The sequence below is a fragment of the Triturus cristatus genome, chromosome 4_1, assembly GCF_964204655.1.
Source record: "Triturus cristatus chromosome 4_1, aTriCri1.1, whole genome shotgun sequence".
NCBI lineage: Eukaryota > Metazoa > Chordata > Amphibia > Caudata > Salamandridae > Triturus > Triturus cristatus.
Window position 1 is genome coordinate 266,740,503 of NC_140585.1, and position 24,743 is coordinate 266,765,245.

General features: G+C 44.0%; 1 protein-coding gene across 1 annotated transcript in view; it reads left to right on the forward strand.

The window, feature by feature from the left end:
* LOC146854241 (estradiol 17 beta-dehydrogenase 5-like) overlaps nt 1-24,743 on the forward strand; it is a 183,119-nt gene that overhangs the window by 46,220 nt on the left and 112,156 nt on the right. The window contains exon 2 of the mRNA XM_085652024.1: nt 23,882-24,049. Coding sequence (XP_085508150.1) covers nt 23,882-24,049 — 168 coding nt within the window. The remainder of the gene's footprint in view (nt 1-23,881; nt 24,050-24,743) is intronic.

Here is a 24,743-nt window from a genome sequence, read left to right on the forward strand (position 1 = left end):
CTTGAATCAAGCTATCCTGGCTGAAGAGGGGTGAAACCCCAAAACCGGTCCTAGGATGCTTGTTTCCAGTCCAGGGAGGATCTGGCCTGGCAGTTCGGGCTGGACTGTTCCCATTGGGTACAGGGTCAAGATTGATTTGCATATGGCTGGGTCCAAACTGGAATGGCATGGTGAGCAAAAGAATGATGGATTTAGGCCCAGATCTCTGTACTGGGGTGAATGTATGACATTGTTCTGCATTCTGTCCATCAATAGTTCTTTTTGCATTTGTCACCCCGAGTGGGACGGGTATGCTGAGACTTGAGTCCCGTGCTTTCCATGCCATTGGAATCAAGCTATCCTGGCTGAAGAGGGGTGAAACCCCGAAACCGGTCCTAGGATGCTTGTTTCCAGTCCAGGGAGGACCTGGCCTGGCAGTTCGGGCAGACTGTTCCCATTGGGCACAGGGTCAAGACTGATTTGCATATGGCTGGGTCCAACCTGGAATGGCATGGTGAGCAAAAGAACAATGGATTTAGGCCCAGATCTCTGTACTGGGGTGAATGTATGACATTGTTCTGCATTCTGTCCATCAATAGTTCTTTCTGGATGTGTTAAGACGGTACAGCCCTAGACAGTTTAATGATTGTATTTCATGGTGAGGTGACACAACCACACTATATAATACCCCAGAATCCTCACAAGTAGGATTTGAAAGTCCTGCGTTATGATGTCATTAATACCTTGGTACAGGAGGTGTGCATTTCCATGGAAGTAATGTCAGCGATGTAACGGTCCATAGAGGCAATATCAGTATTGCCCATACATGCCAATAGACCTGTGCCAAGATTTACGAAGCCCTTGCATTGCCATTGTATCATGCATTGCAGTGCCAGGCAGCACAAGGGCTTCAGTGAGATTTACTAAGCCACGCAAAGCCACCTTGTGTGGATCTGCATAGCTTAGTAAATCAGGAGTAAAGTAAGTCGCTGCCTTGCCTTACTCTGCCCTGGGAAGGCTTTTCACGGATGGAGCGTGGGTGTTCCCAAGCATTCAGCTATGGATTTTGGCACATTTCCCAGATTTAGTAAGACTAATAATCCGGGGAATGCGCCATAATGCTACAATTTCCCAGGTGAGGCATAACGAGGAGAAATATGTTTATTTCACCTTGTTTTTCCTCTTTTAACGTGTGATGCATTCTCCTGTCCCTTCCTGCACAAAAACTGTCCTGGCTGTAACGCAGGTGCCTTTGCACTCAATGCTCCCTGTCTCGCAACTCAGCGCAGCAAGTTGTCTTTCTCCTTCGTTAAATAAATCTGCCCCCAGATGCAGGCGGGAGGCTCCCAATTTTGTAAGCCAAAAATGCCTTTATTTTAGCGGTCTACTGCCTCAAATTTACTCTGTTTCAGTAGGAATCAATAGAGAAAAGACGTTCCCTCGATTTATGTTTTTTTAATTTCACACTTTCTTGTTCTAAAATGTTGGCATGTATGTAATATTGTGCCACGTTAGTCAGTTTGAGGGTCCTGCGTGGTGATGTCATTAATGTCGTGGTGCAGATGTGACTCTCCCCAGAGGCACTATCACCTGTGTACCTCCATATGAAGTGTCTCTGTGAGGGTTCCATACTCAGCTGGTGTTTTTTGTGGACACTAACTGAAGAGAAAAAAGACAACGTAAATTAGTAACCTTTTTTGATACATAAGTTTGTGCGAGATTGCCGGTGTTGCTTTTTCCTCTGCTATTTTCTCCACTTTGCCCACAGCCACTACCTTTGTTTTACACTGTCCTCGCACGCTAGAGTTCATGTCCTCAGATGCACTCTGCAAAACAAGGACCTGGGCCAGAAACTCTCTTGCTGTTGGAGGGTTGCCCAGAGGGCAGAGGAGGGCATGCAGAAACAGCCTTCTGCCCTGCTGTGTACAGAAAGAGTGAGTCATTTGCACGAGCTAGAAACATGCATTTCTGTGTGAACTTAAATGGAAAGGACATTGAAATGGCGACTGTACAGTGCTGCTTTTCCCTTGTAATGGTCTGTCCTCAAGCTAGAAGACTCGGTCGCCAGTCTCCAAACACATTCAGTTCAATGCTTTCTGTCTATTTTGAAAGAGATCTGGGATTTGTACCAAGAGCTTCTTTTTTGTTCTGGGTTTGTCTGGTGTTCTGGGTCCTTGTTTTAGATTCTGTTCTGGTACGTAGCTGATACGTTTAAATCTGGTACAAAACGCTTTAGGACGTTGACTTCTCCCTGACTAGTATTTATCTCTGACATCATGCTTTCGACGGGCGGGTGTACCATTGTGTGTCCTTTGGAGTGCTTTAATTGCAGTCCCATAGGACACAGAGTAAAAAAGGACACTCAGCCATCACACGTTTTGCACATTCAATTGTTTATCTCCTAGATTGAATACCATAGTTATCACTACCATCAACACCCCTATCATCACCAGTTCCAACATCAACACCACCAAAATCTCTAGAAACTGCCACCCCCGCCAATATCCAATAGCACACCCCACTACCAATACAAACACCACCAAAATCACCAGCATAATGTCATTACTACCAATGTAACTATCAGTGCCACACCACTACCAATAACTTGCGTCGCTCTTTGGGCCTGGCCCCTGTCATATATTTGTTCTGATGCCTGCAACTTGTTTGGCTTCTGAGGCATGTCTTGTGTTTTGATTCTGGAGCATGGGTCCTTCTTTGGTAGAGGGACTATTCATATACAGTTTGTGCAAATAAAAGGTACTGTGCCCTCTTTGCATTTTCACTTACAGGAAATTGGACGTTTCTGGACAAGTTCACGAAGGCATGCAAGAGTGAGTAAAATAGTACTCCTGTAGTATTTATTTCTGTACTCATTAATGCTTCCGTGAAGCTGCCCTACTGTGTTCTTGTGACCCTCCAATGTAGCCTCAGTTTATAGGATGAAGTGCAATCTAAGGCATTTTCCAATTACCTATACCTGAGTATGTCAATTGGCCATGGACTGTTCTGGAAACAGATATTATCAAGAATGCAATGCCTCAGGCCTCTGCTAATTGCCTATTGAAATTCATGAAAAATATGGGGGGTTGTCTCTAGGGCTGTTTTAATAGGATATAAATCTGATTATGTCTCATATTTCCTACCTTGAGTGCATATAAGGGCACTCAGCAGAAAAGGCTCTAGCTACACTTGATGCTCCTATTCGAAGCAGAATCAGGGGGCTGAGATCAGTTATTCCCAAATTGGCAATTTTTAATAACTCTTAGCAGCAAATATAATTGGGCCCCAAGGCTCATATTAGACTTCTGTCTGATGAGGATAGCTGATCAGGGCCCAATGTTGGGGCACCTTGCTAAGGATTTAGCCTATATTTAATTTTACAGTGTTTAGGCACTGTGCAGACAGAAGACATGTGTGGGGTAGCTTGTCTATCCGTCAGTTTAATCCACTAAGACTAGGGTGGAGAATTAGTTATATCATCAGGATGCTTTCCCTCAAGGAACACATTGCCAAAAACAAAGACGTGATACCAGCTCGCTCTTCTAAAGAAATTGAAACCACTTTTTCCAAAATGTGACTTCAGAACTGCTGTTCAAGCCCTCGTATTCTTGCAGCTACATGGTGGTAATGTCCTGCTCCATGGCATCCCAGACATCACATTGGCACCCTTTAAAATCATCCTACAAACCACAGCACACCTATTCCAGGGCCTCAAAAAATATCATTAAATCACCCCCATAATGATAGAACTAGATTGGCTCTTCCTGCCAGTCAGCAACATCTTCAAAACCAGCTGCATAGTTTACAAAGTCAACACAACCCACACCCTAACTTAACTTGCAAACGGCTTCAATTTAGGAACAATTTGAAAGCACACCTATCTGAAGAACACTGCATCACAATACATTAATATTCTACAGGCCCGCTACCTCTCCTATTGCTCATTGACATTATCCTTGTCTTTGACCCTGCACAGTAGTCCACTGTCTTTTGGCTAGGTTTGCACTATAGAAATACTATATACATTCATGCATTTTTATTATTATTTTATCGTATTGTTTTTTTAGCATGTGCTTGCAAGAAAAAATAAAAACAAATGTAATCATTGCATTAGCTTGCCAAGGCAAGATTTAATGGCTATGCCTATATTTGTTGCATCTTTATAGCTACTTTTGTGCACCAAATAAAATGGTAGCAATAGAGGGGAACAAAACATGTTACAGCGTTAGGGGTGAAAGAGTTGCTTTAGAGAAAATCTAACTGCACCATTGACATAAGTATGGTGGCCATCCTGGGGGATTCGGCGAGTAGGTGTGCCCAACAGCTAATTAAAAAAAATTGAAAGAATTCTTTAATTAAGTGAAGACCACCTGACACATATGTAAGAGAACACCACCAGTGGTGAATCAGCAAGGAGAAGTAAAATGGAATCTGTGATCTTGAAAGCAAGTTGGAACCAGGAAGATGTCCATGGCTCTGCTGCTTCTTACTTGCAACCAGTTCTCAACTGTTTTGTTCACCTAAAAATGAAGGCCACAGTGTACATTTAGCCCTGGCCTCTCACTGATTCTTGATTTTCACAGACAGGAGAGCCTACATTCAACGGTCTGTATGCGGTCCGCACTGCTCCTGAATTGTTCTCGTCCAATGGCTTAGCTCTCTTTTTGGAGGCTGCTCAGCCCAAACAAATTATATGATGGAAAAACATGGACAAACACTTCTAAGCAAATTTGGCACTTAGAGCAGCACTCTAGTGTGTTTAGCTGTAACACAAATCAGCCCGATCCTTCCTGAAACTGAGCAGTCTGGTGTGAGCTGATAGGCATGTGTAAAGTATGACACTTCTTCAATTTGTGTAAAAGAAGCTTTATTGTCGAAACACCAACGCAGGAAGGGACAACATGTCAGGATCCTCCTCAGACAGCAACTGCCTCCCCAAAGCTCTAGCAAAGAACGCAGCACTTTACAATACAAAGCTCGTGGGGGAAAGAAGGTTAAAAGTAAACAATATAACAACATACATTGGAACATGACACATCTTCCTCCGTAAAACAAAATAAAACAAAAACAAATGTACAAAAGCATAAATATTAGAACCAATAATAACTACTAAAAAGTGATAAATATGGAATGAACATTACAACTGCTCAATTATGTGACATTCAAAGTCTGCCATCCTTTTGGGCTTGATACTTACTCTCTTCTTGCCCACTTCACCTTCCACAACTGGCTTGCTGCTTCCATTGACATCTTCCTGCTCTTCTTCTGTTACAGACTCACCAGAATTGCTATCGCCAGAATTGCCCTCACCACAGGAATCGTCCACCACCTGTTCCCCTTCAATACCATTCCTTTCCTCAACATGCTCAATCTCTCCAATCACATCCAAATCGTCCTCACCACTCAAATTGGAGTTGACACCAGAGTCATTATCATCATCATCTTGAAAAGAGGCAGAAGACAATATAGTCTTCTCATCAACGTTTTTGGAATCATTCTTGAAAAAAATCATTGCTCTCTCTAAAAATCGCAATTGTTCTAACATTCCAAACCTTTCCATCACTCAGACGTACAGCATTGCATAACACTTTAATAACCTGCAAAGGTTTTGAATATTGAGTATCACCCTTCCTGACTTTCCAAGGTGTGTTCACCTTGACCCACATACCAACTTTAACATCCACCTTTCCAGATCCATACTTACAATCAAAGACACGCTTATACTGTAAGTGCTTCTCAAGAATGTTTTTCCTAAGAGTTTCCATAGAAAGATCAAGTCCGATACTTTTAAGTAACCATTCAGGGTTGCAATCAGTTCTGGCTGTGCGTCCTCTCATAATTTCAAATGGGGACATCTTCAAAGCCTCATGTACATTAGTTCTATATGTCCAAACCGTTTTATAGACCTGTAATTCCCACTCTTCACCCTTCACAATGGCAATTTGAATGCTGTTTTTCAACACTCTATTAAACCTCTCACACATACCATTACTACTAGGATTGTACAGTGAGGTGGTTCTGTGTCTCCCCCAATCTACTCAAAATAGTTCTTGGCTAATTTGAACATAAATTGTACACCGTTGTCGCTTATGATTTGAACTGGTAGACCCTCTTCCACAAAAAATCTGACAATACATTTCAACACAGCACCAGAATCAACCTTGTCCATAACCTTGATGGTTGGCCATCTGGAAAACACATCAATCATGGAAATAATGTACTTGGGTGGGGTGCCAATAGGACCCATAATATCTATGGCCACAGTATTGCTTGGGCCATCTAGGATGATGGGTTCACACACAGCAGGTTTTAAAGTCCTCAGAGATTTGTCAGAGTTGACCTTAACTATACCATTTCTCACATTCCTTTTTCTTTTAACTCTTTGCTTAGTTTTTACTAAACCGCAGTGGTCCTCATGACACATTTTCATAAGTAGTTACCCCCGCCCCAAAAAAAAATGGTACCTTCATTCTTAGATAGCTCATTCCCTATTTTCCAAAATTGCTTCAGCTTAACTGAAATCTTGGATTTCTCAGGCCAGCCATGAACCACAAACGAAATGAGGGATTGTAGATCCTCCTCTTTTAAATATTCCTCTTTCCATTTCTTTTCCTCCACACAAAAAGAGCCTTCATCATGAATCAAAGCCACTTGCAAAGAATGCCATTCATTTGCCTTGCACTCTTGCAAGTCTAAGGGCATACGAGAAAGAAAGTCAGCTAAAACATTGATTTTACCAGGAACATACTCCACTCTATAGATGAAGTCCTGCAATCGCATTGACATCCTAGCGATCCTAGGTGAAGCTTTAAACAGACCCTCAGTGGTAAGTAACTTGACAAGGGGTTTGTGGTCACTCCTAACAATATAGTCTCTACCCCACACGTAACTGCGAAAGTGCTCTAAAGCCCAAACACAGGCTAAGGTCTCCTTCTCAATAACTGAGAATTTTTCTTCAGCTGGAGAGAATGCTCTAGATGCTTTGGCAATGATGGACTCCTTCCCACTCTCATTTATTTGAGACAAAACTCCTCCTAAACCCTTGTTGCTTGCATCTATGGTAACAACACACTTGCTATCCACATCAAAACAACTCAAAACTGGAGCATGAATTATAGCCTCCTTAATGTTCTCAAATTCACTTTTGCACTGGTCAGACAAACAGAATTTCACATTGCTCTTAAGTAACTGTCTGATAATAGACACTTTGCTAGAAAATCCTTCAACAAATCTGGCATAAAACTCTACCATGCCAAGGAAATATCTAACTTCATCTTTAATAACGGGATGAGGGGCATTCTTAATAGCTTCAACTAACTGTGGTTTGGTGGCAACGCCCTCATCACATAAAACATGACCCAAATTTGAAATTGATTTCACTCCAAACTTACACTTCAAGTGTTCCACAGTTAACCCTTTCTGCTCCAAAATACCCAGAAGTTCCTCTAACACACAATCATGTACTGCTTGTCCTTACCAAAAACCAAAATCTCATCTTGGAAGCACCTCACCTTGAGGTGCTTACCAAAAAGCTGGTGCATCAACCAGTGAAAAATAGCTGCAGTGTATGCTAATCCAAAGGGCATCCTTTTATATTGAAAACATCCCACTGGGGTGATAAATGTAGTTAAATGTTTGCTCTCCTTGTTTAACAGAATCTGATGGTAAGCCGCAGATAAATCAATCGCGGAGAACCATTTGGCATCCTTAACAAGTGACAGCTTCTCAGAGATCTTGGGGAGGGGAATCTTGTTGACTTCGATATTACCATTTGGGTGGCGTAAGTCAATACAAAGCCACATTTTTCCATTGGGACGCCTGGCTACCACAATGGGGGATATCCACTCTGATTACTCAATGGGCTCAATGATATCCCTACTAACCAATTTTTCCAATTCCTTTTCAACTTCACTTCTTATGAGTATGAGTATGTCTCTTGCTTTGTGAATTTTAGGGCAAGCATCATTCTTTAGAACTATACGGTGTTCAAAACCATTGAAAATTCCATCTTTTCCGCTAAAAACGTTGGCAAATTTATTTAGCATCACATTTCTTATAGACCCGCCTTCATCTATTACTAAAACAGGTTCTGGGCTATTGGGATTTAGAATAATGTTAAGTGTACCATGATCTCTCCACCCTAGTACAGATAGTCCACATTTTGCCACATACAACTTTCCTAGAGACTCCCTGTTCTTAAATATGAAAATAAGGGATCTAAACCCCACCATGTCTATTTTTTCTCCTGAATATCCTTCCGGGCTGATGTCAGGAACCATAGGTTTGTTACCCAAACTCTTCTCAAGCTTTGCATTCCACACATCCTCACTTACAATGGTATATGGAGAACTGGAGTCCGCATACATCTGAACGGAAACTCCTCCAATCTTCATGTTGCAAATGTGTTTTTTTCTGATTTCTCCAAAATCACCTTTTATATTCAACAAAAACTGCCTTTCAACTTTTGTCTCATCCGTCACATTTTTTTAAGAACAATGCATAATTTTCTTAACAAATTTGTCATCCTCGCTTGAAGTGCCCTTATCAACAAATTTCACTTTTGTTCCCTTTTTCTTTTTACAAACTCTAGCATAATGGCCAATCAGCCCACAATTAGAAAAATGTTCTTTGAGTGCAGGACAAAACTTACTACTAGCCAAATGCGAGCCACTACCACAACAATAACATTTCAAATCTTCTTTTTTTTTTAAACTCATGGGTTTTTACCGATTTAGTTTTCTGTTTAGTATTTTTACCACTTTTAACTGTAGCAACAACCTCTTCATTAACCTCTTTATTCTCATCTTTCAGTGCTTTTGCACTTCTGCTAGATAGTTCAGCTTTCCTGACTATAGCTAGTATATCTTTTAATTCAGCATCGCCATTGATCCAAAGCCTATCCTGAATTGCTGGATCGCGGGTGTGCATGAGTACCTGTTCTCTAATAAACTGTTCTTGCAGGTGGTCAAATTTACAATCTTCTGTAAGTTTCTTCAAGGCAGTTACATACACATGAACAGTTTCACCTGGTTCTTGATTCCTGTGAAAAAATGTGTACCTTATAATGCCTAAACATACTTTTGGAGCAAAATGTTTATCAAAGTCTCTTAAAACATCTAAAAATACATTTGAGTCACCACCACCAGTGGTTTTTGTCATTCTTCATACACTTTCAAACCACCTGGACCAACAGAATGTAACAATAGTTTTTTTTCTTTTCTCTGGTTTCATGTTCCCTTCTTCATTGATGGTTTCAATAAAGTTTAAGTACGATTTCCATTGCACCCATCTCATGCATGGTTCACTTCCTGAAGGCCAAAATGCTTGAGGTGGCTGTATAGTTGCCATAGCTAATATTACAAACTTCTTTCAGGGTCCCTTCTTCACACAGAGGGACTAGTTCACTGAATGATAGTAGGATAACTGAATCTTTTATACAAATTTCCCAAAAACGGTTGAAATAATAAAGTGTAATGAGAATTGACAATCGAATAAATACATGATAACTGATATAGACTCACTCTGAGATGACCATTGGACCGCTTTAAAGTACCTGCACTTGACAAAAAGTACACTAGATGAGATCGAGTTGAATTTCCAAATTCTGCAAAATAATGGCAGAGCGGTTGGCTCTCATGCTGAGGCAGGAATAGGAACCTGAACTGCTTAACAGTTTACATTGAGTGTACACTGCCGCTGAATTTGGAACGTTGATCAGCACTGATAATAATAAGAAAAAAAAACTGGTGCGTGAACCACATCGAAAGAAATCCCTGTGCGTCTTGATTACTGTGCAGAATTACACTTCCAAGATGGCCGCATGTAAATCATATGTTATTAGTCACAGGAAGCACAGCAAACCGGAACTGATGAAGTGACAATCACAGAATCCTCATACTTGAGTGGACGAAAGAACATCGAAGAAGCGACAGGAGGTTCCAGAACCAATGAAGGATTCCACAATGGTTGCGCCTTTTTAATGAGTCACGTTTAAGGGTGGGCGTAGTTCGCGAAGTAGCACTTCGCGAAGCTACGCAAAGTGAAGTTCGCACTACGCGAGCTACGCGTAGCACTTCGCGAACTGCGAAGTAACATGTTCGCACTGTGCAAGATGTTGTTTTCAATGATTGCACAGTGCGGACAAGCAACCGGCACTGTGCAATCATTGAAAATGGCATCTTGCACAGTGCGAGCTGTAGTTTTCTGCTGCTCGAGTAGATTTTTACTCGAGCTGCAGCTTTCTCAACGCGAACTGGTAGTTTCTCATCGCGAGCGGTCGCGAGCATACGCGACCCCTCGCAATGAGAAACCTGACCTTCTCGCGTTGGGAATCTCGCCGGGAGGTTTATTTTCCATGCTCGCGATCGCATACAAGGAAAAAGTCTCGCCAGGATGTCATTTTGCTTGCTCGCGGTCGCCAACTTGACGTTGAGGACCGCGAGCAAGCAAAAAATGACCGCAGCACTACGCAACACTACGCTACGCGTGTTCGCACTGTGCTACGTGCAGTTCGCGTAGCGCGAAGTAGCGCGAACTTCGCAAACTACGCGAGCGTAGCGTAGTGCTTCGCCCAGGCCTAGTCACGTTCCAACGGAAACTTAAATGGCAACTACAATCCGTTTGATTTCCTTGTAAACTGAATCGTAGCTAATACAATAAAATACCTGAAAGCTGCAATCTGTGGAAGTAGAAGTCGTACGAAGATAAAATTAACAATCCCAGCTTGTAGTACATGCAGGAGCTGTGAATTATATAGCATATATAAATCACACATTTGAAGTTAATCCTTGAATTGCCAAAGACGTACTGCACTCCGTAGAATTTGACAGGGTAGGACTCCAGGGGTTGTTTGCGGCGCACTTCATGTCAAAAGTCGAAGCTGCAGTTTGAGTTGCTCAAAATCCCCAGATCACGGGAGCACATCCCCACAAATCCTGAGACCACATCTGACAACCAGGACGTGGCACCAGATGCAGACCTGAAGCAAATATTGCGCACAATGCAACAAAGCCTCTCCAAAATTGACAGTAAAATACATGCTTTATCGTTCCGTTTGGACCGGCTGTCGGAGCGTCTTGGCAAGCATGGTGACAGGCACAACGCGGCAGAGCAAAGAATCTCGGATGTGGAGGACATTGGAGCAGGAGACTGATAAAACAAGAGATAAACTTCTCCAAACACTCCAAGCCAAGGCAGAAGACCTCGAGGCGAGGTCACGACGGAAAAATATCCACATCATAGGGGTGGCGGAGTCGTCAAACATAGGGAACATGAAACAGTACGTGGAGCCACTACTCATTGCTCTTCTGGGCAGAGACACTTTCTCAGTTGTGTTCATAGTGGAACGTGCACATCGCACCTTGGCTCTCCGTCCGGTCCCGGGAGTGCCCCGTGACCCTTAATAGCGAGAATGTTAACAGGGACCGCGATGCCGCCCTGAGGAAGGCGCAAGAGTTGGGGTCACTATGGCATGAGGGTGCGGACATCTCCTTATTTCCTGACTTCACATTGCATGTCCAGGAAGTTCGACGTTTCTTCATTCCCGCCAAAAAATGGCTCAGAGAGATTAACCTAGACTACAGCATGCAATATCCAGCCAAGATAAGAGTTAGATCAGATCGGAAGGTTCATTTCTTCACTGACCCCAAAGCAGTCCTGCCTTTCTTGAAAGAAAAGGAACAAGCCTTGAAGAGGCGAGGGTCACCCAGCAGTTCTCGTCTGAAAACAGACGCCGCCCCAGACTCTGATGATGCACGTGGAGAGTGAGAAGGGATGGGAGCAGGCCCCATATTTGGGGTCATTGAGGCTGACTTGCTGATGTGCTTAAAGGGGGGTGAGGTACCCCAATGTCGAAGGAAATGACGAATAGTGCATAAACATGGATAAGTACAGTACTCCTCTTGTGACTGATAACTGTAAAGTATTGTAAGTGACTCATGCTAGCTGCTGGGGTGGGGGACAGCTTATCAACAGCCAGCTCTCTGGGCTAGGTTTTTGTGTTGCCAGGTTGGAATATCCGACTTATATGGGGACTGTTATAGGACTATTTATGCACCATAGTTGAACAATCTGATGGAATGCTGGCGGCGAGACTCAGGAGGAATGGCAACATCTGCCCCAAGTGTATCACACTATTCAGCTTGTTTTGTTTGGGTTTCTTAAGTACAAATGGGTTGAAGGGTGGTGGGGAGGGGACGTTTGTGGCCATGGCAGTCCGGGTATTGATGAAGTGGGTGGGTTATTTATAATTGCAAGTACTATTTTGTTTAGATTTAAGAATGGCATGCATCATAATTGCACCAGGCATCTTACATGGTCAGTGGTTCGATCTAACTTACTGACAAGTGGTCTCAATGACATCGAGAAAATGGTAAAGCGCTGTCCCGGCATCTTCTGACCTGGAATATCCGGGGACTTAATGATAACAGGAGAGTTCGAAGGGTATTGGCACACTTAAAGAGACACTCTGTAGGAGTTGCAGTTTTACAGGAGACACATCTCACAGCAGAGATTAGTGATGTCGTGCATCGTAAGTTACAAGGCCAGTGTTATACAACTTTCTACACCTAACACGCCAGAAGGATACTGCTATGGGTCGACAGGAGGGCCGGGGTCGATGTGACGGTTCTTTTCAAGGACCCACATGGTAGATTTGCAGCTGCTCTCTGTACTAAGGTCCATCTTAAATTCGTACTGGTTGTTATTTATGGGCCAAACCATGATGACCCCCAGTTTTATTATTCACTGGAAGCAAAATTAGCACAGTGGGCTGGGATTCCATAGATCTAGGGGTGTGACTTCATTTGTGTTCTTAAGCCAGACATGGACAGATGATCGGTTCAACCCAGGCGCCCAGCTGCGGTGGCATTAGCCATAATAGACATCATGTGCATAGGAGGCTTTTTAGACATATGGAGACATAGATCGCCTTCAGGGAGAGGCTACACGCATTACTCCTCAGTCTATGATACTCACATTGATTATTGGTTACTATCGGGGGGTTTTAGCACCAGGGTGGCGACTTGCACTCGCCTTCCCAGGACATGCTTGGATCATTCTCCTGTACAGCTTACACTTGAATACAGATCACCTAGGGTCCCCGCTTTTACCTGGCAGTTCCCCCATATTTGTTACTAGACGCAGTTTTTAAGCCAGACCTGGTGTCAGCAATCAAAGAGTTCTTAATAACTAACTGAGACTCTGTTCCCTTATGTGCTACGATTTGGGAAACCTTTAAGGTTTATATCAGGGGGTAGTGATCTCCACACACGCGGGTGTCCTCTGGTCTATACGCAGTAGATTAATGACCCTTGAGAAGGAAATTGAAAGCATGGAGGGGTCACTTGCGGGGGACACCATACGGCCGCGGAACTTAACAAAAGCTGGTAGAGTTTCAAGATATTGCAAATGACGAACTTAAACATATGGGAAAGTACGCCACCGCAAGATGTTATGGGGAGAGAGAAAGGCCGGGTGCCACGCTAGCGGTGATCTTGAGGCCTAAGAGAGTCTTAGACAAAATGACAGACACCTTTTACACACTCCCGAGGACTTTGTTAATCACTTCCGCTCCTATTACCAGACATTGTACACGTCAAAAATACCGACTAATAATGACGCACTTGACGAATATTTGTCATACATTAAAATGCCGTGGCTGGTGACAGAGCATAGGTAACATCTGATGGCTCCTTTGACATCAGCTGAAATCAGGGAGGCGCTGCGAGGTATGGCATCTGGCAAGGCACCTGGAGCGGGTGGTTTGTGAGTGGCATATTATAAAGAGTTCCAGGAACTGCTGATCCCTCACCTTAAGACACTCTACGAGGAAATGGCAGATGCTGGTACGATGTCCCCTTCAATTCCGAGAGGCAATGTTGATCTTCCTGAGTGTAGGGCATACACAACTAGCGTCATAATCACTAGTAGCTATACCCACCTAATCACTAGTAGCTATACCCCCCTAATTGTGTATGCCCTACACTCAGGAAGATCAACATTGTTGATCTTCCTGAGTGTAGGGCATACACAACTAGCGTCATAATCACTAGTAGCTATACCCACCTCATTTTTTCATTTCTTTTAACTAGGCTGTTTACCACTTTATTAAATACATTTTTTTCGTGGACAAACAGTACCTATTTTATCCTTTCACCACATCTACACATTCTAGGGCCCCTTACCCCCACAGCACCCTTCGGCAGGAACAGAAGATCCCCGCTAAAGAGCCCCATTATTGGGAGCCCGTCAGGAATTGCAGCGCCGAGCTGACGAGGGGCAGGCTCAAATGATGAAGCATGACACCTAGCTTGCTGGGTGTGTGAGAGCCCTAGTTCCAACAAAAGGGTTTCCCCCTTCCGTGACACAGTAATATACCGCTGATACTTTTACTTTTCCTTCTCTGACCAGAGGAACTTTGTACTCTTTTTGTATTATTAGTCTTTAGGGTATGTACACTGGACCTCGTTAAACTTACCCATTTGTCCCTCTTTTTGTTGACATATTTGCACGGGCTTATACCCGTGGGACTTTTGAGGTTACCAGCAGATTACAACTAATTGTGTTCATCGCTGGCCCAGACCCTATTTGGGTTTTCTTTCCCTCCCCCCCATTACTCCGTATCATTCGCGAGACCATACTGACCCGTCATGGATTTCCATCAGGGTTTGAGTTTCGGCGATGATGCAGTAACGGATATTTTAGACAGGACGCCTTCTTTATTAGGGGCCGATGGCAGTGCGGCAACTGGTTCACAGTCGGATGACTGGACAGCATTAACACACCTGAAGAGGGAATGGCTTAAGATTACCCTGCATGGGGCACTAATGACAGAATACCTGCGGGCTAACATCGCACCCGCAGGTCTTATTGTCAATAACTTTCCTAGATTATTTCTAGAGGATGCCACTTTTAAGAAGGAATGGTCCCTAGTTGCGTGGAAATGCACTAGGGACTGGTTAGTCTTGATTATCAATACCGCGAGAAGATTGGCTGATGCCATCCTCGTGAGAATTCAAATTGCTGAAGGGGCATTAAAAACAACTATACAGATAACGGCTTACAAAACCAGACTGGCCGAGATCAATGCCGAAATTTCGGATAACAAAGACTATTTAATGAAACAGAAAATAACCAAATTGCAAAAAGACATACAGAAATTCGACAAGGAGAGGGTTTACCCATATTTGAAAGCTGACTACACCTCGGATAAAACGAGCTACTCCTCTGACGATACTTCAGATAGGAGAGACTCCAGCGATAGCAACTCCATCACCAATAGCTGGGGGAGTAATAACTCGAGGAAAAACCAACGGAATAATAGGTTCTACAATGGTCCTCCCTTTCAGGGCCCCCCTATGTTTCAAGGCCCACCACCACCCCTACCTTTCTGGCAATTTCCCCAATACCAACATTGCCCCCCCCAGTTCTTCAATGGTAATAACCAGCCTTTTTTAGGCAGAGGCTGGGGCAGAGGAAGAGGGCGCAACAGAAGAGGCGCACAGAAACAGGTCCACTGGCAAGAACCACCGACCAGCGGCATGGACACCAGGAGCAGAACGAAGGACAAGAGGAACTAGTAGTGAATCTTTCACATAGGGTCCTCACAGCTCCCGAAAAATCACTACTACAAAAAGGCCTTGGTTTTGTCCCCACTCCAAGGGTTGACAGGTTCAGGGATCATTGTGAAATCCACAATCTATTTCGTAAAATACGCCTTAAAGCCTTCTTCCAGGATCAACCTCACAATGAGGGGAGTGATTCTGGATTGAGAAACCCTTCCACATTCACTCCACAGAATAACATGGTTCCTGTGGAGATTCTCACGTTTGAAAAAGCGGTTTTGAAAGAACTGGATTCACCCCACAGGGAGGCACCTTTCCATAATTTGACTAAATCCGAAACCCTGCTCTTGAGAAACCTCTCTGAGGATACTTCTATCACCATCAAACAGGCAGACAAGGGCGGGGCAATCGTGATCAAGTCCACCACGGATTATGAGATTGAATGCAGACGCCAACTTGCAAATGAGAGATATTACACTCCCATAACGTCTGACCCTACCCCCCGTCTTAAGACTACCATTTCCACCATGGTTTATGAAGCTGAAGCCAATGGTTGGATTACCCATAAAGAGGCAGAGTTTCTGACAACTCGGGAACCTAGGATCCCCTTTTTCTATACCCTTCCTAAGATCCACAAGGGTACGACCCCGGTCCCTGGACGACCGATTGTATCCGGCATTGGTTCGCTCCTCGAACCATTGTCTAAATTCTGCGATCACTTTTTGCAACCTTTGGTACGAGACACACCCTCATTTATCAAAGACACCACTGACGTCCTCAAAATAATTGATGACTTTCCAGACACTGGTGTCATTGACTATCTTGTGACCTTGGACGTGGAGGCCCTCTACACTAACATCCCCCAGAGGGCCACCTTGGCAGTCATTGAGTCAACACTACGGGCACTCGACTGGTTATCACCTACACCAGTCACTTTTATCATTGATTGTGCTACCTTGGCTCTAACTGAGAATTTTTTTGAATTCAATAGACAACTGTACCATCAGAGCCAAGGCACATCTATGGGTAGTACCTTTGCTCCCAGTGTAGCATGTCTTTATATGGCTGACTTTGAGAAAAATGTGATCTTAAGTACATCAAATCCTATACATGACAACATCTCCCTTTGGAAACGATTTATAGACGATATACTCGTCTTTTGGCACGGTACACACACTGATTGTGTGAATTTCATAAAATGGATCAATGAGCAGAACGAGTTCCTCAGATTCTCTCACACTATATCAGAGCACTCGGTACCGTTCCTGGACCTGAATATCACTCTACTCAATGGTACACTCACCACCACACTGTACAAGAAACCCACTGACCGCAATAGTCTACTGCGTTACGACAGCCACCATCCCAAAACACTGAGGGATAACTTGCCTTTCGGGCAATTCCTACGCATTAGACGTAATTGCACTAGGGTAACGGACTACAATACAGAAGCTAAAATACTATCAACCAACCTGATGGCCAGGGGCTACCCCTCTAGGTGTGTCCAAAATTCTATGAAAAGGGCTAAGAATAACCCACGTGAGACATTACTAGAAACACACACCAAACCTGAAACTGACATCTTGACCTGTGTCACGTCCTTCACATCTGATTCAAGTAGGATTAGAAAGATCATCTTGAATAACTGGGGGATTCTAGATACAGGTAATCTCAACATACCCAAACCTAGATTTGCCTACAGACGCACACAAAACATCAAAGACCTGTTGGTAGACACTAGACCTAAATTGAGTACCATTGGTTCACAAAGGACAATGTGGGAGTTACCACCAGTCAAGGGCCATTTCCCCTGTGGCTCCTGTGTAGTGTGTAAATTGACCAGCACCTGTAAGGACATCACTTTTAAGGATGATTTCCACTGGATATTGAACAGACATACTAACTGCAACACAAAGAACTGCATATACATGATCAGATGTCCCTGCGAGTTGGTATACATAGGCATGACTACCCGTATGGTCAAGACCAGGATAATGGAACACAAGAGCAACATACGATGTCAGAGAGTGACCACCAAACTCTACACCCATTTCAAAACAATGCAACACCAAACAGACTCTATCAGCTGGGTGGTCTTAGAAGCACATCCTCAGATCTCTCAAAATGCATTGTTCAAACTAGAACAAAGATGGGTCCTAAGGTTGTCTTCACATTTGACGGGTTTGAATGATGACATCCCATGGTCCGCACTCATTGGTTAAATACGCTCTTGGGTAAAGTTTGAGCCCCCTCGAATACACTATGTGTGTTTTACATCCCACACGACTTCTCTGTTGGACTTGGTATCCTTACCTACGACCACGCCCTCGTGGCATTGATGAAGTTGGTGCATCCACTATCAGTAGACCAGATGCCATATAGATCTCTCTGGTATTACTTTCCATCTGTACTGTATAGATATAACACACTGTATTTTATTTTATCTTCACTTGCCACCCTCCCTTTCTTTGTTGTTTGCCGGTTTGCCCTTGCGGATTGTTACCGCTTTGATTTTACACTTCAATTTACGGGCCATATCCCCTTAGGCTCTTTGTTACCTTGACACTGCATCATGGCCCCCGCGACTGCCTTCGCTATTCCAATTCCTTGGGGCGTAGTCTTGTCCACCACTTCCTGTACACTTTACATTTCATTACCCTGTATCGCTATAGCAACCCGTTCCTTACTAACCTCAACCTATGGGGAACCACTTCCTGCGGTCACGGGTACACACCGGATACCGACAGTCGAGTACGCTACCCGTTCCAACATGGCCGCACTACAGTTCATTTCTCCACCAATGGGATTGAGACACCCGGGGTCACGTGACGCCAATGGCGTCTCCCGGGGTCCTTATCTGGCGCAGACTCACACTCTCCGGTACCCATCCCAGGTCCGGCGGCAGGGGTAGGTCTTCCAGTACGAGCGTCGAACGACGCAGGTGAGTGTATCGGACTTTCCGCCTCTTCGACATCCGCAAGGTGAGTCGTTCTACACGGAGGGGGTGGCTGGCGCCTCCTTGACTTCAATGACACCATGGGCGACACCGTCCTGCTCTGACCCAGCCACTACCAGGGGCTACGGCGGCTCCCACTATGTCTACGAGTTCTCCATGACATTATGGAGATTCACCCCTCTAACCATTTGTGGGGTGACACGCCTGAGCCCCTGAGTATGAGGGCCACCATGGCTGCACACCATACCGCCCATGGTAGTACATTATGAAATGTAAGGCTGCCTTTACCTTCCTGCACTTCACTCACCCCCATGGATTGTTGGGACGATCGCGCCATACACGGGTTTTGATCTTTTTAGGTTTTAACATTCCCCTTCCCGGTTTTTACCCCAGGACCCACGTTGGAGTCCTTTTACCCGCCGGAGACTGCTGCAAGATTGTCTTGCAAGTACATGAGGTGAGTTCCGCACCTCCCCCTCTTGTCTCCACCCTTAGTCCTGTCTTTGGTCTTGTCTCGTCATTAGTGACCTTTCATTACCCTCCTGGGAGCAATCCCCCAGGATTCTCTTGATGATCACAGCTTAATTTGTTGTGTGTGTGAAATTTATCATGTGGTATACTGTCATGTGTTTTCTCTGTTTTTTCATCTTTCCCTAGGTTACTTCTGAGCACCTCTTTGGTATGTAGGATCCACATACCTTCGTTGTAGATAGTTTATGTTTTTTGATCCTGATGAATTGCCGTGACCAATTACTGGCTGTATAGGCAAGAAACATGTTGATCTTCCTGAGTGTAGGGCATACACAACTAGCGTCATAATCACTAGTAGCTATACCCACCTCATTTTTTCATTTCTTTTAACTAGGCTGTTTACCACTTTATTAAATACATTTTTTTCGTGGACAAACAGTACCTATTTTATCCTTTCACCACATCTACACATTCTAGGGCCCCTTACCCCCACAGCACCCTTCGGCAGGAACAGAAGATCCCCGCTAAAGAGCCCCATTATTGGGAGCCCGTCAGGAATTGCAGCGCCGACCTGACGAGGGGCAGGCTCAAATGATGAAGCATGACACCTAGCTTGCTGGGTGTGTGAGAGCCCTAGTTCCAACAAAAGGGTTTCCCCCTTCCGTGACACACTATTATACCGCTGATACTTTTACTTTTCCTTCTCTGACCAGAGGAACTTTGTACTCTTTTTGTATTATTAGTCTTTAGGGTATGTACACTGGACCTCGTTAAACTTACCCATTTGTCCCTCTTTTTGTTGACACCCTAGTACTCTAAACCAGGGAATTGAGGTGATCGATGGAGACTTTAATAGCTCAGAGAGGGGCTTTGGCAAGAGTTCATCCACAGTCCACAACCTGTGCCAAAACATCAGAGGTTTATAGCTCACTGTATGTGCCAGCTGCCTTTGCGCAAGATCCAAGTATAGAGGCACCAGCGGGGTGCTAGCAGGTAGATCTACCAGGGATCTAAGAAAGCAATTTTTGATTGCGGACAGATAATTTGTCAAACCTGTGCCCCACAGTTCGGCCCCGTAGAGGGCACCACCTAATACTTTTGTGTTATAAATTTCCAGAGAGGGTTCGAGCTGTCTCGATAATGTTTTCCTGTGTATTTTGGTAATATTAGCAGTCTGATGTATGAGTTGCATCTTCACCTTTTCGATATGTGCCGCCCTATTTATTGTTGGAGTCTGGCGGATGCCCAAGTAATCAAAGGCATTGACACGCTCCAGATTACTGTTACCAACTAACACAGGTCTTTTGTTGGGCTTAGCCTCTCCTTTTCTAAAAATCACATGTTTGTTTTTTGATTCATTTAACACCAACCCTCACTCATTACAAAACTTGATAACATCATTTAAAAGCTGCTGTAATCCCTGCGGCGATTTTGAGATTAAAAGTGTATTATGGGCAAAAGGGAGGGCAGGCAGTCTTTTTCTGCCAATTTTAGGGGCATCACACCCATCTCTATCTAGAAAGTTAACAACATTGTTGATGAAAAGAATAAAAAGTGTGGGGGCAAGGACACTGCCCTGCCTTACTCCACACTGGACCGGGAAGGGATCTGTAACTTGGTTATTCTCCCCCCACCTCACCTGTGCTGTGTTTGATGACTGTAATTAAAACATCTAAAAGGTTCATTGGTATGCCCTGCTTCTTTAGGACCCTCCAGAGGTTTGCACGCGGGACTAGGTCAAAGGCAGACTGTAAGTCTACGAAAGCCATATAGAGCTTTCCTCCCTTAATTTGCACTTCCTTCCAGTAGATGCACAGCAAACAGTAAGGTTTTGTCCAGGGTGCTAGTTTAGGCTTGAAAACCTGCTTGAAGGTCACTCAGGATATTGGACTCTGTAATCCAGTCCTGTATCCGGCCTAAAATTTGCTTGCAAAACATCTTCTGCAGGGAGTCGATAAGACTAATTGGCCTACAGCTGGATGGCCTCACTCTGTCCCCCTTTTTATAGATTCGGACGATCTCAGCATTTTTCCACGAGGGAGGGATAGGGATACCTCTGAGGATTGAGTTAGGTTTATATAGAATTCCCAGAGTGCTACATCCTCCTTGTAGAGATCATTGGGGATTCTATCTGGTCCGGGGGCACAAGCCGAAATGCAAGAGCGAATTGCTACTTGCGTTTCTTCTATAGAAAAAGAGAGGCCATCACCCTCATTTCCCTCCTTACTGAGGCCTTCACCTGACCCCTGGAGTTCTTCCATGACTATAGCATCCCTTGACTCATAAAGAGAACCAAAGTATGCTTCCCACTCCTCTCGCTGTACTGTGAATTCTAGGGCTCTCCCATTCCCTTAAGCCAGTATGCTGCTTTGCTCCAGAAGCTCTTTGAATCTTTGATTGACAGTGCATCCCGTAAATCAGACCAAAGGGAGCCTCCCACTCTTCGCAGATTCAATTGCCCGCTTATACTTCGCTCTGCAGGTTACTATCTCAATGAGTGATTTTTGCTTTACTGCCCTTAGAAGCTCCTCCTTGCTGAGCCTACAATCCTTATTGTACCATGCACCCTGATGAACTGGTCTCTGGTGTATGCTGTTGCTTTCCTTCTTTTTAGGATTTCCCGGGTGGCCTAGCAATTCCTTTAGCTCTTTAAAAAAAAGCTCATGACTGGGGCCTAATATTTCCATGACAGTCTGTGTGGTAGAGCTAGCAGATTCCTCAAGTAGCAGGCAAACCTTCCTCTTGACTGCACCTAGTGTTCCCCAGTGAGCCTCCACCCAGTCCCATATAATTGCCCTCTCGTTATTGGTAATTGTTACGATACCTAAATCTGGCCAGCCCATTTTAGCAGGCCCAACAGGGCCCTGCTTGGTAAAAGTAAGAGCTAGAGCGTTGTTGTCACTATCAACCCTTTTGACCACTTCCATATCTTTAACTGAGTGCCAGTGATTTAGGGATACTATGCAGTAGTCTATACTGCTTTCGTGGCCTGGTCTGTTGAAGGTGGGATGCCCATTTGGGTCAGAAGTTGTCCTTCCTTTTGTGGCTATCAGGTCATGCTGCACTGTGAGTGCCATCATCTAGGCTCCTCTCTTGGTCCACCTTATTAGGGGAAGATCCAACTGAGGAATTTGCCACTCTCTGTCCCATTCATCAGTCAAATCTGGGGGAATCGGGGCAAGCGGTTCAAAAGTACAATTTAAATCACCTGCCACTAATACAGGGATGTTATCTGTATAGTGTGACAGGGCAAGTTCTATGATGTGCAATGTGTTAGTTTCCTCCTGGGCCCTCTACACTCTGTTATAGACATTGACATCCTAATTTTTGATCCATTGTAAAAAGGAAGCTCTAATGCAAGTATATCCTGAGAGTCCACATGCAGGAGTTTGACTTTAGACCCTAGGCTAATTTCCACCCATACTGCTAGCCCTCCAGAGGGTCTACCCAGCTCTTTTCTTGTAGCTTTAATGGCATAGGTGGAAAAACCACTTCTGTGCGGACATTGGAGGCTCCGGGTTTCTTGAAAAAAAATTACATCAAAGGGATCTACAAAGGAACACCATTCTGGGTCCATCATTAGCATGGAGTTCCCAGCCACATTCCATACCAGTGTCCTTACAGAGTGGTTTCCCAAATCTCCCCCTTCTATGCCTTCTACACCCCCCAGAGATGGAACATCCAAAACCCCGTTTCCCACAAAAGGAACAATCTCACAGTTCGCTTCAGGCTCGGGAACTACAACACATAATGGAGGGAATATTATTGGGGGGGGACCAGTGGGTGGCGTCACCAGGGGACTTAAGGGTCCTCACCTTATTTTCTTACAAATGACACCTAACTCAGTTGTAGATGGAAACCATGGAGAAGGAATGCAGAACAATGCGCCATAGCAAAGTAAACATGGTGCGAGGCAAAACATGTAACAATGTACAACATAAAGGTAGGACAAAAACAATCACAGAAAAAACTCACACGCTGAATGAATAAATGAAGATGTGGGAAAATGTGTGACTATTCTGTAAGGCTTTCTTGATATTATGAATGAGCTTTCTGTGTGAATAATTGATATTTATGTATCTTTTTCAGAGATTTGTACATCACAGCATGCACTTTATAGCTGTTTCTGTGTGTTTTTTTACTTGTGATCTTGGTCGGTTAAGTGCCTAGATGTGTGTCCTACCAGAACAGTACCCTGATTTCATAAGAGGTTGGTGCCATGGGGGTGAAAGGGATGGGGAAGGTGGCCGGGGGGGGGTGTGTGGGGGGGGGGGGGTTACATAGTCTACTGGATGTTGCATGTTTGGCAGGATATCTAAAAATAAACACAAGTTTGGCCATGTTCTTTGTAGGCCTGCCATGCCATGCCAGTCACGTTACTGCATGCCACCACCACAAGACTGTAGGACGTGCTTGAAAACAACTGGTTTGGATCTTTCGGAAACGTACAAAAACACAGGTGTTGGCTGATCCATGCAGTCTTTCCTCACTCTTCTACTGGTCAAGTCAGAGAAGTTATAGGAAGGAGAAGAGCATTTGACACACCTTCCTGAAATGTAACAAACATGTGGTGGCCGCAATTAGTGCAGACCTCTCAGTTACCATCCAGTTTTTGTAGCTTTTCTTTGCAATGCACCAAATCTCGCAAAAAACAAATGTAAAAGAGGGTTTTGCTGGTATAAGCGTTGACCTAATGTTACATACAATATAAATCAGGTTTGATGGTGCTGCAGTGTATGAGATAATAGAAATCGGGTTTGATGGTGATGAATGTAGGTATGTAGCGCTTGTACTGGAACAAACTATTTGTAATGCCTTAGCCTGGAGGCATATCAGGAACATTTAACAAACATCTGTCTTTCCTGCTCATGTGTGACAAGCTAGTCTGAGACTCTCCACCTTCTCTCTGCAGGTTCCAGGATCAGCGGCCTATGAGGCCACTAAGGTGGCCATTGATGCAGGCTTTCGCCATATTGATGGTGCCCAGGTTTATGGTAATGAGGCCAACGTTGGGCAGGCCATTAGAGAAAAAATTGCGGATGGCACAGTAAAGCGGGAAGACATATTTTACACTGGCAAGGTAACGTCTAGAAATGTTCGGTAACTTCAAGATGCCTGAAAATTATATTTTTCTCTTAATTACCACCTGGTTTTTGGGATTCTATAACAATTTTTATAATTTTGTGCAAAGTAATAAAGGCTGTTATTTTAGAAATTGTATGTCACCACTTGAATATCTGGGCCTGATTCACAAAACTATTGAAATCTAACATATGAGTGATAATAGACATTTTGACAAGTGCAAAACGACTAATGTAAATTTAATGAGAGGTTTTATACTCCCACATTAACTTAACCCAACAGAGGCTTCTTTGTGAGTAAATGTCCAATTATTGGTTTGGAGAATGTGTTCCAAGGCAGGAATGCTTTGTAAACTCTGATAAACGCAAATGCTTCTGGTCTATAGAAATCAACTTCCTGCCACTTCCCACCTGGGAAATGGCTGGATACTTTTCTAGGGTAGCAGGGGAAGAAATAATCCTAAAAAATATAGGGTTGAGAAACAATGAAAGAATTTAGCAAGTGTGTTTGCATTAGTTTTTTTTATCTCTTTTACTTTCACAAATATACAAGTGTATAGTATCCTGTGCATAGCAGGTATTGCTTAATTTGTTTCCAAAAGGTCACCTGTGTGGAAATCTGTACCTGTCAGTTTTCTAAAACCTTTTAATGGGACAACCCTAGGAACCTGGGTGTACAATCTCAATAAAGAA